Source organism: Psammomys obesus, unplaced genomic scaffold (genome assembly GCF_907164565.1).
Source record: "Psammomys obesus unplaced genomic scaffold, mPsaObe1.curated_primary_1811, whole genome shotgun sequence".
In the NCBI taxonomy this organism is placed as follows: domain Eukaryota; kingdom Metazoa; phylum Chordata; class Mammalia; order Rodentia; family Muridae; genus Psammomys; species Psammomys obesus.
The window spans coordinates 8089749-8105065 of record NW_026596166.1 but is presented as its reverse complement, the minus strand read 5'-3'; the positions used below and the strand labels follow the sequence as shown (position 1 = coordinate 8105065).

Here is a 15317-nt window from a genome sequence, read left to right as displayed (position 1 = left end):
AAATACTACAAATTTTATATAATAAGATTCGACAAATTATTTGAAAATCCTGAATTTATTGTAATTGTTAAATGATATGCATAACATTTAGTTGTATTTTTTACTTTGTTCTCCAAAGAATTATAGAGAAATATCCTTATTTAGACAGCAGTGATTGATAGTCTCTTTGGAAAACTACTGTGCATTTTACAAAATACAACCACTCGTATTAATGTATATGTTGTATTGTCTATGGTTGTGCTTTTATGGTACAGCAGCAAAATAGGATTGTTATAACAGAACTCACCAAGCTGAAAATAATTACTGTCTGTCCATTTACAGACAGTTTGCTGACCCTGTGATAGAAATAAAAGACCAATAACAAAACTCAGTGGGAAATAGAAGAACTACCAAAGATCTGAGTAGAGAGGCCTGGCTTCCTGTCCTCCTTTGTTCTCAGAATTTAAAGTATGAGTTAAAGATCTAATGGTAAGGATTATATGTGAGGTAGAGAATAAGGAATAAGATTCCTTTTTTAAAAAAGAATAATTATTTTGGAGACAGAACAAACAGTACCAATTCTGTTGTGAAGTACTGAGAACCAAGGTCAGAAATGCTGAAAATAGAAACATGGGCTGTGTCTCCTCCAAGTCTTCCATGCCGTATTTTCAAACAGTAATTAATTTTTTCCCTTTTCATAGATGTTGCTGATTATAAAAAGGATGTGATTCTCAGACCGATCCCGAATGGGAAGTATGAGTCCAGATGTCCCTCTGCTAAACGATTACAAACAGGACTTCCTGCTGAAGCGCTTTCCACAAACTGTTCTTGGAGGCCCTCGTCTCAAACTAGGCTACTGTGCCCCTCCCTACATCTACTTTAACCAGATTGTCCTCTTTCTGATGCCATGGGCTTTAGGTGGCACAGGAACACTTCTGTACCAGCTGGACCTCCTGAGGGACTACACAGCAGCAGCCCTTTCAGGAGGACTCATGGTGTTCACTGCATCTGTCATCCAGCTCACAAGTGTGTATGCCAAGAGCAAATCAGTGGTGGTTAAAAGGATGATAACCAGGGACATCTTAGCAGAGGAAGACGAGCACGAATTTATAAGTTGTGCCGGTGCTGAGACCGTCAAGTTTCTGATTCCTGGCAAAAAATACGTAGCTAATACGGTTTTTCATTCTGTTCTTGCCGGGTTGGTGTGTGGTCTGGGAACATGGTACCTGCTCCCAAACAGAGTGGCTCTGCTCTATGGCAGCCCCGGGGCAACGGCCACACTCTTCATCTTCGGGTGGATAACGCTTTGCATAGGCGAGTATTCACTCATTGTAAACACCCCCACAGAGACGGCCACATTTCAGACCCAGGATACTTACGAAATCACTCCTCTCCTGAGACCACTTTATGTCTTTTTCTTTGTTTCTGTGGACCTTGCACACAGGTAAAAACTTACAGAATACTTAATAATTTGCGTTGTTGTTCAGTGGACCTGGCAAGAGTGCTTTTCTTAGTCCTAACAAATGATCAATCAGCGAATTAAAAATTAAGACCAAACTATTGGGATACTTAGGTTGTTTTGATGATTAATCTGTTAGGAATGATCTCTATAAAATATTCGTATTATAAAGAAGTAGCAAATCTTACTGAAGAGTCAAAACATAACAAAAACACTTTAAGATATATAATTTCTGAGTCCTGTGTTTCATTTTAAATGAAGATTACTTAAAAAAAAAAAAAAGTCTGCAGGATAACCTGGGTAAAACCTGGGAAAAGACGTAGACCTTTCCAGCAGGGTGAGGATAATTTAAAATGTGTACACTTGCTATTATATAAAGAGCAAATCTAATAAATAGAAGATTTATAATTTTATAATACTAAAATGTAGATAGAATAATGGTTTTTAAATTAGTTGTAGAAGGAAAATGAAAAAGCTTTCAAAGCAGACAGATTTGCAAATCTGCTTGATACCTTTTTTTGTTTGTCTCTTCTAAATTTGGTTTCTATTTCTCTTTGTGTAGATTGAAGCTTTCTCTACCAGGTTGGCAGGTAGAAATAAATGTTGAGGCATGTAATGGAGCAAATATTTGTGTGTGACAAAGTTCCTTTATTTAAGCCCTAAACTGTGTGATGTCATTTCATGATGGAGCCTTTGAGAGATGATATCATGAAGGCAGGGTTTGGTCTGATGGAACTGGTGCCTTTAAAAGAGGAGAGGGCTTGATCTCCATCACATGAAAGACAGCAGCCATCAGCAAGCCAGGAAGGGGGTCCTCACCACATGATCATTCTGGCACATGGATGTTGGACTGCCAGCTCTAAAACTGAGAAAACACATTTCTCTTGTTTAGGTTGCCTGGGGTGTGATATTTTATTATGACAGCCCAGGCCAACAAGGGTAGCAGGGGATTGTTGTAACAAATACCTAAACGGGAAATGGAGCTAACATAACTGAGCAGCTGGTAGACAAAGATTTGGAGTGTACAGGCTAGAAATTGAGGCATTATAGGTAATAGGATCTGAGTTGGAAACCAGAAGAAAAGTAATCCTTTTTTATAAACTGACAAGAACTTGGCTAACTGCTCATGTTTCGTGGAAGGTAGAACTTGTAAATGATAAAATAGGATATCTGAGAAAGGACAATTTGAAACAAGTGTGTGAAGAAAAAATATTCATCTTGACTGCTTACATTAAAATACAAAGGAGTGAGGTGAAAATGTCAATCAGGAAAAAGAACTAGAACTTGAAATTTGGGAAATTCCCAATTTGTATTGTAAAAAATTCTTATGAGAGCCCACGGCTGAGGCTATGGTGCTGCTTCTTAAATCAGTACAGGATGGCATCCTGAGAAGTGGCCTGTTTGAATTAAGGGGGTGGAAAAATGATGACAAACGGAGGGAAAGCTACTGAACTCAGATCTTGAAGGATAGGTTGACAGAATTATCAACTGTGGATGTGTTAGAATAAGGAAGGGGAGAGTGGCACCCAGAGTGATTCTGAAATCATCAGCATCACTTCAGCTTTGGGCTGCATGGCCTCTGTCTATAGCCAAGAGGCAGGGTCATTCTTCAGAGCCAGGAGAATGGCCTCTGTCTGAAGCTGTGCTGGTCATAGCCACTCCAGGGTCTGAGAAAGCCAAGGACAGAACCAGAAAGAGTTACTCCAAAGCCAAAGGATTAATGCAGTTTGTCTTTCTGGATTACTTCTTTGGTAGCAATCAGTCACCTCCTCCCTCTTCACCACTTGGTACCTAGTGTTTGTCCTAGCCTGTATCATCATCAGTTTGGAAAGTACTTAGCCTAGTTCTTCAGGTTCGAGGTTGAAATGGAATTTTGCCCCAGGATTGTACCTTAAACTTCACCCAAAGCTAATTTAGGTGGCATATAAACAAGATTAGGCACATTTAGGACAGTCATTTGGGTGATAACCTAGATGAAGCTTTAGCATTAATGCTGGAAAAGTTAAGACTTTGGGAACCATTGGGACAAAAATGTATTTTTATACTTGAGAAGTGTTAGGTCTTAAAGAAATTCAGGGTAAGTGGCTAACTGAGGTGCCACTGCTCACTAGATTCTCAGTGTCACAAGTACCTGTTACAGGGTCATCCTGGCTGGTATACCCCACCCCAGCCTAAGCCTCTCCAGCCCCTGAGCTTCGCTTCCCTTCCCCCAGCTTCTCTTTCCTATATAATTCAGCCATCTTGGTTAAGCGCCATCTTGGCCTCTTGGCTCCTGGTTCTTCTCTTGCCTTCTCTTCCTCTTTGTTCTACCCGCCCCCCCCCAAAAAACCCTTCCTTTCATGGGCCAGTTAGGTCTGTACCCTTCCAGATGCCACTGGCTGTTGTGAGAGCCAGAGTTAGTTTTTAAGTTTTAATTACTGTGCCTCAGAGATCTATGAAACAAAAATGTCTCTAACCTGTAAGCTCCTTGCCCAAGGACAGATACCTCCTGAAATGCTAGAGGCTGTCAGTTTATGAGAGGTAACAAGCCACTCATTTTCATTCCCAGACAAGTTTGTTTAATGCAGTGGCAGCAGAAGTGCTTGATCAATGTGGGCGGGAGGTTCATGAAGATACCTGCTTGCCCCTGATTGGTCCTGTTGGGAAATACGGTGGCCTTTCGGTGTTGCTTTCTAAAGCCTCTGCAGGGTATGACTCCTGGCCATTTTCTGAGAACCCAGAGGAGGACCTGGCCAGAGAGTTTATCACCCTGGGCAGTGCTTAACTACAGCTTCCTTCAAATTTGGCTGTAAACTGTTTTTATGGTCTTATTCTCATCTGGTGGGGTTAACACTGTTTACTCCCTCATATCTACAATAAACCTTCACCTCAACCGTACCCTGGAGCTGTCATGTCCTTGTTTTTTCATTCAAAAAGACCTACATTGTGTGTGCACTGGGCAGGAAAAAATGTGGACAAAGTTGTGTGTTGCACAACCCTGAATGTAATTAGAAGTAAAGCCTTTGAGGGTGACCAGGTCAAGAACATGCCACCTGGTGTGACGGAATGAGGCCCTTTCAAAGAAGGGACACAGCAGACGGGCTTCATCTGCAGCATTAGGAAGAGTTCTCATTCTCGTTTTCGCCATGATCTCTGTCTTCCACCATCCTCAACTTTCTCAGCTTTGAGAAATTTGATAGTGAGATAGTAACTTACAAATCTGTATCTGACTCGGGAGGCGTTAATCCCATAGAGGCGAGGAGAAAGACCGCCAAACCCAAGTCACAGTCAAATTAATTAAAGCAATCTTTATTCATGTACACGGGCTATTGCTCCCTCAGGCGGGTTCCAGAGATCAGCATTAGATATGGGCAAGATAAGCTTTTGATAGCTTTCCAAATGGGGGATTTGGCAAGTAAATAAGCAGGGGTCACAGAGGCAGAACATAAATACAGCAAGTTGGTCATAATCTGTTGAAACAAAGACATGGCTGCAAAGTTGATCCTAACAGCCTTATAAAACAAAGGCATCCTTGCCATTTCCCAGAACAGGCAGTATCATTTAGTAGTTAAGCTTCCAGGTGGGGTATAGTCCAGTCCATGAGAAACAGATTGATCATAAATAACCTAGTTTGTCTTTACCATAAGATGGCTTTCAAGCCCAAGGTATGGGCAGACTGGTTTATAAGCTTTAAGAATATAAATTTCTATTATTTTTAACTACCCAGTGTATTGTATTGTGTGATGAGGGTCCCAGTTGGGTTGACATTTGAAAATACAAGAACAGTTTGTGCTGAAATGGACCTCAGTTGTTCTTAACTCTTAATCTCTTCCAGCTGTGCTACATTTATAGATCAAGAGGACAGTGTGAGACCTATGCAATTCTTCACCTAACAATATATTTAAGAGGAAGATAAATGAGTAGTTTAGTTGGTTTCCTAATAGCGTCATCATTTACTAACAAGTTAAAATTAAATGCTTGGTTTTTAAAAGTTAGCCATACAATTGAATGCATGTATACAAACTTTTTTAAAAATCCAAGTTTATAAGACTCAGAATTTTCAGAATACCGTTTGTTGTTGTTGTTGTTATTGGTTTTGGGTTTTTTGTTTTGTTTTGAGAAGTAGTCCTGGCCTTCCTGGGACTTACTGAGGCCAGGCTGGCCTCAGACTCATAGAAATCTTCTTTTCTCTGCCTCTTTTAAACCAGCAACTAATTAATTAAATTTCTAAAGTCAGAAACTAATACCTACTGTACTACATATGCAAGTCCTGCGTTTTTTCACTAAGTTTATTTTCTTAAAAATAGGATTATTCTATGAATAAAAGCGCATGAAGTACTTCTAGATTCTTATCAGCTTTAAGGTACTATTTTAATGTTTAATGTGTCACTTGATGTTTGATTCTTTTTGTTAACTGGACATTTTTCTCAGAACCGAGTATGTTTTATTCCAGACTCCACTGCTGGAAAGCATGTCCTCTAATTTAGCAGCACATAGCAACCTTGTGCTTGCTGGTCTGCCCCGTGTAGACAAATTTGAAAGGCATACGGTGAGAAGCCATATGTCGACCGGCATAGGCCAGTCGTGCCCATGAGTGAGTGTGAGTATGAGTGATCATTGTTACACCATAGTGAATGTATGTTTGCATTCAGACCGTGCAAACTCTTAAAGTTGAAGTACCACAGTTGTCCTCGATTCTCAACAGCTTGGGTATTCAAGCACAATTCTGCCATGAGTATGAGCCTTGGCCTCTTCTCTTCAAAGTCTCTAATACCCCATTGGTACTCTGACTTTGTTAGCCCCCTGACACAGTGTTTGATTGAGTTCATTCTGAAAAAGTAGCAGTTTTCTTCTGTTTTAAATTTTTTTTAAACAATTTAAGTCAGTTTTGTTATGTTTAACTCGAAGTGTTTTACCAAGTACTAATTTCTCCAATTAAGGAGGGGCCACCCCGGTTCTGAGGAGATAGTATTGTACAAATATAACTTAAACCCATAACACTGCTTATCAAAAAATAGAAGAATGTTATTAACGCTAATTAAGTCTTTAGCAACCTAGTGAGACACAATCAAAGCCTCAGCTGTTCACTGCTGTTACCTATAGCAACTTAAGATTTGAGACCCAAGAGAAAGACAGTGTGAGAGAGAAAGAGAAGGGAGCGACTGATAGATATGTTGCTCCAGCTTTGACTGCAGAGTTGCTTGCAATTTTAAATTAGGAAATTACAAGATTAAAATAAAGAAGCCTAAAGAATCGTTGGTAGGATTTCAGCCAATCGAGATTTACGGGGAGAATATGTTTTGGCTCTTGTTTATTCAGTTTTAAGAATCTCTACAGTCAATGTTATAGGCGGCCTGTAATTATTTCTTTCTTTGCGTATTTGTTTTGTTTTGCTTTTTTTTTTTTTTTTGGTTTCTTTGTTTTTGAGGTATGTTTGGTTTGGTTTTTCAAGACAAACTTTCTCTGTGTAGCCTTGGCTGTCTTTGAACTCACAGAGATCCACCTGCCTCTGCCGAGCGCTGGGGTTAAAGGCGTGTGCCACTGCCAACCTGCTCCTTTGCATATTTGAATCCACATGTTGTGTAAAGCTTTGCACAACTGAGGTAATTACTATTTAAGGGCAAGTGTATGCAGATCATTTGGGGAGTAGGGCCTTTCGTGTAAGCTTTCTCTTGGGAGGGAGGTATGTGCTATTTGTGCGTTTATTAACTTGTACAATTTTTCTTGTAGGTTTGTTGTAAACATACCAGTTCTAGAGCAGATGAATCAGGTTTTACACATCCTCTTTGTGTTGTTGCCCTTCCTGTGGGCACTCGGCACGCTGCCCCCACCTGATGCGCTTTTCTTCTGGGCGGTTGAGCAGGTTTTAGAGTTTGGTCTTGGAGGCTCATCCATGTCAACTCCCCTACGGTAAGTTATTTTGCTCTGAGTTTTGAAGTCTGAGGTCACTTCCGCTCTTCGTCATGCTTCTTCTTTGGTGGGGTGGAAGGTGTCCGCGTGCTAGCACAGCACTCACAGGAGTGAGTTTTCTCCTTCCACCGGGCCGGCTCTCCAGATGGAGCTCTGTTTGGCGGCAAGCACCCTTACCACAGAGCCATCCTGCTGGCTCTAATGGAACAACCTTCCTCCCAAGTAAATCTGTCTTCTCTTCCCCCGTAGGTTGTTGGTGATGTTCGTCATTTCCACTGGAACACCTGTCGTGGCGTACTTCCTCCCCAGCACCGTCGGGGTGGTCCTTTTCATGACCGGACTTGGCTTCTTACTGAGTCTTAACCTCAGTGCCATGAGTGTGGTCTTGAGGCACAGAGTAGGAAGCAGGCACGAGGCTTTCACGGGCAGCCCGGGACAGAGGTTCGGGTGGAAGGAATGCTTTCTGTGCATCACTGTGCTCGCTGTGGCTCTCCTGGAGGCGGGGCTGCTGCATCGCTATGCCAGCTTTCCAGAGGTTTCCAGAAGCAGCTCGCAATCCGTCGTGGGCTATGTTCTGATGGCATTGCTTTCAGTACTGTGGATACTGAGAGAAACTCAAAGCATCTACATCTTTGGAATTTTCCGAAACCCTTTGTATCCGAAGGATGTACAAGCTGCGTCTGTATTCTTTGACAAGCAAAACAAGCTCCTGAGGATTGGCGCTGTCAGATGGATTTTACTAACTCTAGGTAGGAAGGTACAGACTGTTCACTCTTACAGACTGTAGTTAGGAAAGAGTCCTCACATTTACATAACGCACATAATGTTTGTTTGATTTTTTGTGGTGGTTGTTCATTAGCCTTTCAGTTAATTGCTCAAGTGTGCACATGAAAGCAATTTACCAAGATAAACTGTGGCAGGAGCAGTTTCTGTAGGCATGAAACTCACGTGGCATTTGTCTGTTTTGCTTCAGTGTCGCCTTTGGCTATGGTGGCCTTCCTTGCACTGGATAGCTCCTTACACAGGCTGCACTCTGTGTCTGTCTCCATTGGATTCACCAGGGCTTTCAGAACGGTAATCCCAGTATGCACTGCAGAGCGATTCCTGTGGCTGAGTGTGATTGTGGTTCTTATTTAACAGTTTGCTGAGACTGTTGAGTTCTACCTGAAGGTGGATCATTGTGTCCTGTAGGTGTGGCAGAGCACAGAAAATGCGTTACTAGAGACTGTGATTGTGACAGCAGTGCACCTGCTGTCTGACACAGAGTGCTGGTGGAACAGGAGCCTTGACACGGGAAGCAGACTGTTACTGGTAAGTGTGGTTTTAACAGCTCTGCCAAGAGCTTTAAACACAATAAAACCGATCCATCGGAAGGCTTCTCATTCAGTAGCACATACGCAGAGTGCTGCAGCCATCACTGCATTAACATTAGTACATTAGCAACATTCCAAATGTTGATCCCGCTCCCCCTATCAGCTGGATCTATTCCAGACCCAGCCACCACCCACCTGCTTTGTCTCTGTATAGATTTATACCTCATGGATAAATTACCTAATGGCATTATGGAATGTGTGGTCCTTCACATCTCTTTTCTTCAACTTTGTAATGTATTCTCAAAGTTCGTTCATATAGCATGTATCAGCACTTCTTTTTTGTTGTCAAGTAATAGTCCAGTGTGTCTATATACCACTTTTGGTTCATACACCTATCAGATGATATTTAGGTTTCTGTTTTTTATTGTTGACAGGAATATTACTGTGAACATTTGTATATGTATTTTTATACAAACATGTTTTCTATTTCTCAGATAGATAGATAGATAGATAGATATACAGATAGACAGACAGACACAGACAGAAAGAGTAGATGTATACATAGAAATCTGGTCATACAGTAATTCACATGTCATGCTTCCGGCTACTGGCACATTGCTGTCCAGCATGACTATACCATTTTAGAATATATGCGACTTTCCAGCTGTCCCGCATTCTCATCAGCACTTGTTACAGGACATTTTTATTATGACCACACTCATGATATAAACTGCCATCTTGCAGTGATTTTTTTTTTCATTGATGTTTTGTTTTGTGCTGTGTTGAGAGGCAGGGAAATGTTCAATCAAAGAGGGAAAGCAGGCATTTCAAATGAGAGAAGTGCTCAACCTTCACCAACATGTCAATCCTTTATCATTAATCATCCTGCATACATGCTCTCTATCTTACAAAGTACCCCTCCTTGCTCAGTAAGTGCTCTTACCATGAGCACTTTGATAAACTGGAGTTTATCAAAGGTTTTTTTTGTGTGTTTCCTACCATAGTGTGATGTGTTGAATTTTAATTGTTAAACCAGCTTTATTTTTCTAAATCCTACTTGGTCATGTTCAATACTTTTCATATCTTGTGGAATTGAATTGCCTAATATCTAACCTGTCTTCTGTGTTCTCAAGACATGTGTAAGACATGTGTATATGTGTTTTTATGGTTAGCTTTCCTTGTGTGTATGTGTGGGGGGGGAATTTATGGTTCCTTTCCTGTGTTTGTAAGCCTGTTGTGAATGTGTGTACTTTGGTTAGCTTTCCTTGTGTATGTATGTAGGCTTATGTTTAGCTCTCCTTGTGATAGTGTCTGGTTTACATATCAGGACCACCTGAAATGGATTCAAAAGTATTCCATATACATACATTCTCTGAAAGCGTTGGTAAAAGATCAGTATTGACCATTTCCTGTGATGTTTTATAATATCCAGTAAATATTAATATTTAAATGCTTTATAGTATTTTGTAATATTGAATCTCAACTGCTCTATATGAGTAGTTTGGGGGAGTTATTATTATACATTTCCAAACTCAGTGGCATGCAAATGCCCCTGATTAAACTCAGTAGGTCACAAAAACAAGTCATGAATGTGAGGGAAAGATTTGTAGGAAGAACGGAGTACTGACAATAGAAGAAAATAAGAGGATTGTGGGAGTATACTCAGGATGCATTGAAAACATGTATGAAATTGTCAAAGAGCAAAATTAATTAATTGAAAAAAAGAAAAATAGCAGTAACACAAAATACTACTTGAATACATAATATTGAGTCATAAATTTTAATTATTGCACTAATTTTAGAAATGAAGTATCTCTAACAAATCTATACTTCAAATACAAAAACACTAATTCAGTCTTAGTTAATTCAATGTAGTCTAAACTTTTGTTATATCTAATTTTTTCTTCCTTAGTTATCTTCAATAAATGTGCTTTCCTAGAGTTTCTCCTAGTCAACTAATTTAATAGGTGTGGTTAACTTAGATGTTAACCGTAACATTTAAGCGGTTTAGTATAACTTACTGTTTTGGAAAGTCCAAAGTTGGGGTGAGAGCATGGCCTGCTTGGTGGAGTGATGAGTTTACATGACATATCCCAGGAGTGCACAGACCCTGCCAGTGCAAGCACGGCTCCGTGTCCCTAACCCCTCAGGAGGTGGAGGCCAAGAGGGTCAGGGATTCAAGGTCATCTTCAACTTCCGAGGCCAGCCAGGACTACATGTGGTCCTTCCTCAAAAAAAAAAAAAAAAAAAAAAAAAAAAAAAGTAAAAATGATCAGACTTATTCATGCAGTTTATTAGTTTTGAGGTTGTAAAAAAATTATAACAAGGAATTGCATGCTAGGGCTGGTCCCTCAAAATACTGAGGCAGTAATGATTGGATTTTTGGAAACTCCGAAGACATTTGTTAAATAATCATTTTTATGTATCCACAGATTGGTATCATGCGAGACCGTTTGATTCAGTTCATCAATAAATTGCAGTTTGCCGTGACTGTACTTTTGGCATCATGGACAGAAAAGAAACAGCATAGGAAAACAACAACTACTTTGTGTGTCCTCAACAGTGTATTTGCTCCCTTCGTGTTATTTATTATAGTTTTCTCAACACTACTGTCATCTCCTTTACTGCCCCTCTTCACCCTTCCTGTTTTCTTCGTGGGGTTTCCTCGCCCGGTCCAGAGCTGGCCAGGAGTAGTGGGCACTGCAGCTTGCGTGTGCACAGACACAGTGTTCTACCACCAGATGGTCCCCAGGTTGGCTGTGGCACTGCAGACTGCAATGGCGGCTGGAAGTTTAGGTAAGTGATGGGGTACACTCAAAAGAAAAATCACTGATGTATTTGAGGTGCAAAAAGGAAAAGAAGGAAGGAGAGAAGAGGAAGGAATGAAAGGGAGGGAAAGAAGGAGGGAGGGAAGGAGGGAGGGAGGAGAAAACAAAATCCTTTTGATTGAACCATAAAACAGATTTCGGTACTTTGATGTATAGGCAGAGATTAAATATGAAATACAGTTTTTTCTCTGCTGCCTGTTTGGAGATAAAGTTATAAAATAAAAATACTTAGAGAAATTTTCACTAGGTGATTTGACAGTTTAAAATGGAAAACATTTTCCTAAATGAATTCAGACAGCAGTCTCACCATTGAAACATAGAAACACCTTTCTGTTCATGATTTCCTTGAACGTATAATGAATTTCTGTCAAGTTGATACAGTAGGTTCCACCCATAAGGAGGGAGAGCAGCTGCTTGTGGGGGTCACCCTGCCTAGCACATCCCAGTATGGAGACCTTTACAGGGCCAGCGAGAGACTCTCACCGGGTGCCCGCTCAGGGAATCCCTTGTAAGCAGCTGTTCCCAGGGATGGCCGCCAGCCCTGCTGAGTTAAGTCATCAGTGACACATGTTGAAGAGGGAGACTTACACAAAACAAACAAACAAACAAAACAAGTGTTACTTCTAATAGTGAAGGAATGGAAACACCTGAGTTGTCTGTGAGCCAGGAAAGGAGTGTTTAAATTCATGTGTTCGTACACTGAATTCTAACAGCTGTGAGTGAACCAGCAACAGCTGGTTGCGTTGACATGAATAAGTCTCAAAGGTACTGTGTTGAAAGAGGGGCCTAAGTTTTAAGAATATTCACACATCGCAGATTAATGTAAATTTCGCACAATCTCAAAACCAGAAAACATTTGTTAAGTAGTTATCTTTTAGATCAGCGTGAAATCAGCTTTCATACATTTCATACTTTTCCTAATATGCTTGATATGTGCGTAGCATTTTATTCAGTAGTTTCTACCTGGTCATTTTTCTGATAAACATAGTCTCAGTTTTTTCTGTATTATCACCTATATGTTGTCTCTTCCAAGTGCCCCTAAAGAACTTGACTTAATACCTCATGATATGCAATGGGTACTCATTTCTGCTCTTGACTTAATGATGGACAAAAGAATTGAAACTGAGTTCTAGATGATGAGAATTCAATTTCTTTTATAAAAATAAAAATATTTAACTAGTCACAATACAAAATAAAACAAGCTCAAAGAGTTATTTCTTTTTTCCCCTCCCTTTTAAAATTTCTTTTAGGCCTCCTCCTACCCGGCTCTCATTACTTGGGCCGTTTTGAGGATCGTTTAATATGGATAATGATTCTAGAGCGCGGTTATACTTACTGCTGCATTAACATTAAGGTCAGTACCACTTGAAATTTCTTCAGTCGTGTTTATCAAGCATATGTAAAACTTTATCTGTGTGTACATCAAACAGTTACTTGGCTTGAAAGAAGTAGATCTCAGTCGATGAAAACGCCTGATGATTTTTAAAAGTATCATTCAATAAGTACATATTGATAGCTGACAAGTGCTGATTGCACACTAGAGCATGGTAACAGAATGTACCTACGTTTTTTTAGTCTTCTTAGAATTTATTATTATTATTATTTTATAACATATATGGGTGTTTTACCTGATCCTTGTAGAGGCCAGAAGAGAGCATCAGATTCCCCAGACCTTGACTTAAAGATGGTGGTGAGCCACCATGTGGGTGCTGGTAATCAAACTGGGGTCCTCTGGAAGAGCAGCCAGTGCTCTTAAACTGTTGTGCATCTTTCCAGCCCCATCTTCTAGTCTTGTTCTTGTCGTCCATGTCTGATTGAACATCCCCAGAATGTTGCTCAGTAATCCCTTAAATTCCCATGTACTATATCAACATTTTCAGTTTACTAAAAACCATCTTCCTACCCCATTACCTATATGCTACACCATCCTTCTTTCTTTGAAGGGCAAAATGCCTTATTAGAATTGTTTATTCCAAATTCTTTCCATTTTTTCTAAACATCTTTACCTTACTTGGGTTTTTTTACTTGATTACTAACCCTGTGCTTGTCGAAGTCCTCAGTGACTCTCACCTTGCTAACTCCAGTGTTTGTTTTCAGACTCATCCCTCTTAGCCAGTCAGCAGCAGTTGACGAGATACTGTTGTCTCGTGAGTTGTCTTTACCATGCATGACCTCTTTACATCAGCGTCCCAGAGCCCAGCAGTCCTCAGAGACAACTCTGTCATTCCAGTTGCGCAGGTCAAAAGTCGTGGATACTTCTGAGCTTCCCCCATGCAAGCTAACAGGAACTCCTTAATCCTGTTAAACTGTATCTGTTCCCATCACTTTTCACCACCCTGCTCATCCTCATCTCTTACCTACCCCAGATAAATTTAGCCTCTTTATCTGTTAGCAACCAAAATGATCTTGAAAACGAGGTCGGGTCTGTGTAGAAGGAGAAGTATATATAGGAGACGGCACGGTGCAATGGTTCTCAACCTGCGGCTTGCAGCTTCTTCGGGGTATTGGACGACCCTTTCATGGGGTTATATATCAGCCATCCTACACATCAGATATTTACGTTACAGTCCATAACAGTAGCAAAAGTGCAGCTGTGAAGTAGCGACGAAAATCATGTTCTGATCAGGGGTCTCCACAGCATGGGGGAGTGTGTTAAAGGGTGGCGGCATCAGGAAGCTTGAGCACCACTGCTCTTGTGGGTCTCTTTCCTTCAAAACCAAGGTCCTAAACAGTTGGCTTTCTTTTACTCCTTTGACCTAGAGTCCTGCTTTAACGTCTATTCTAGCCTCCTGGCTACTCCCTCTCCCTTCAGGTAATCAACCATGCGGCTAAATTCCTTACCAAGTCTGTGCTCCAGTGTTGTCTTCAAGGCAGTATACTGGGTTTAAAAAGACAGCCACTCCCAGCCCTCGCTTTACCAGCACTTACACCTTCTAAAAGCTAATTAAATGATTGCTTTTTATTGATTGTCTGTGTCCTTCACTAATGTAATGTCACAGGGAACACAGTTCCCACGTTTTTATCCAAGAATGTTACCGAAGGCCCTGGAAGAGTGCCACACAGAGAAGGCCTTTAGTAACTAGTCCTGAGTCTATAGTGAATGGGTATGTACTTTGTTTCAAAAGAGACTGAATGAAAGACCAAAATATCATCCCTTTACAATGGTGGCTGTCAACATTCAGTCTCCGGTCTCGCTGTATTAACTGCACATGGAAATGCCTGAGTTCCACTTTGGAGCTACCAAATCAGACTGAGACTTGGTCCATTTGTCTGCTTTCAAATACCCTTCACATTTTTATAGCTCACCCAAAGTTTGCTCTAGTGTAACCTGTGTAAGTCTGAAAAGGAACATGCAAGCTATCATGGGTATTTCTATTTTATTATTTTTTTACTTTATTTTGAAATTATACAGGGTAGTATTGCCAAATGACATAAATCCTCTTAATATTCCTTTGTGGTTTTCACACTATTCATAGGTACCCTTCTGTTTTGTTTTGTTGTGTTTTTGTTTTTGTTTTTTTGACCAAGCTGACTTAGGATTTACCAGTTTCTAGCATTTGTATTTCTTTGGTGTTTACAACACCTAATCTTCATAAACCTATTTACTGGAGTTTTTTTTTTTTTTTTTTTTTTTTAATGGTTAATTTCCTACCTGCGGGCAGTGTGTTTAAATCATATCTGTGCCCACTTCACCCTCCAACTCCTTCCAGCCCCTCCCCCAAAAAGCTCCTCAAACAGCGTCACAGGTTTTGTTGTTACTGTTAGAACTCACTGAGCTGGACTAGTGCTGCCTGTGCTGAGCGTGTGTGTGTGTGTGTGTGTGTGTGTGTGTGTGTGTGTGTGTGTGTG

The 15317-nt window shown here is 40.5% G+C and overlaps 1 protein-coding gene across 1 annotated transcript in view; it reads left to right on the top strand.

Moving 5' to 3' along the window:
• Pcnx4 (pecanex 4) overlaps positions 1–15317 on the top strand; it is a 30497-nt gene that overhangs the window by 5672 nt on the left and 9508 nt on the right. Inside the window, exons 2-8 of the mRNA XM_055595389.1 lie at positions 681–1423; positions 7148–7327; positions 7577–8076; positions 8301–8401; positions 8519–8638; positions 11073–11436; positions 12719–12822. Coding sequence (XP_055451364.1) covers positions 726–1423; positions 7148–7327; positions 7577–8076; positions 8301–8401; positions 8519–8638; positions 11073–11436; positions 12719–12822 — 2067 coding nt within the window. The 5' untranslated portion in view covers positions 681–725. The remainder of the gene's footprint in view (positions 1–680; positions 1424–7147; positions 7328–7576; positions 8077–8300; positions 8402–8518; positions 8639–11072; positions 11437–12718; positions 12823–15317) is intronic.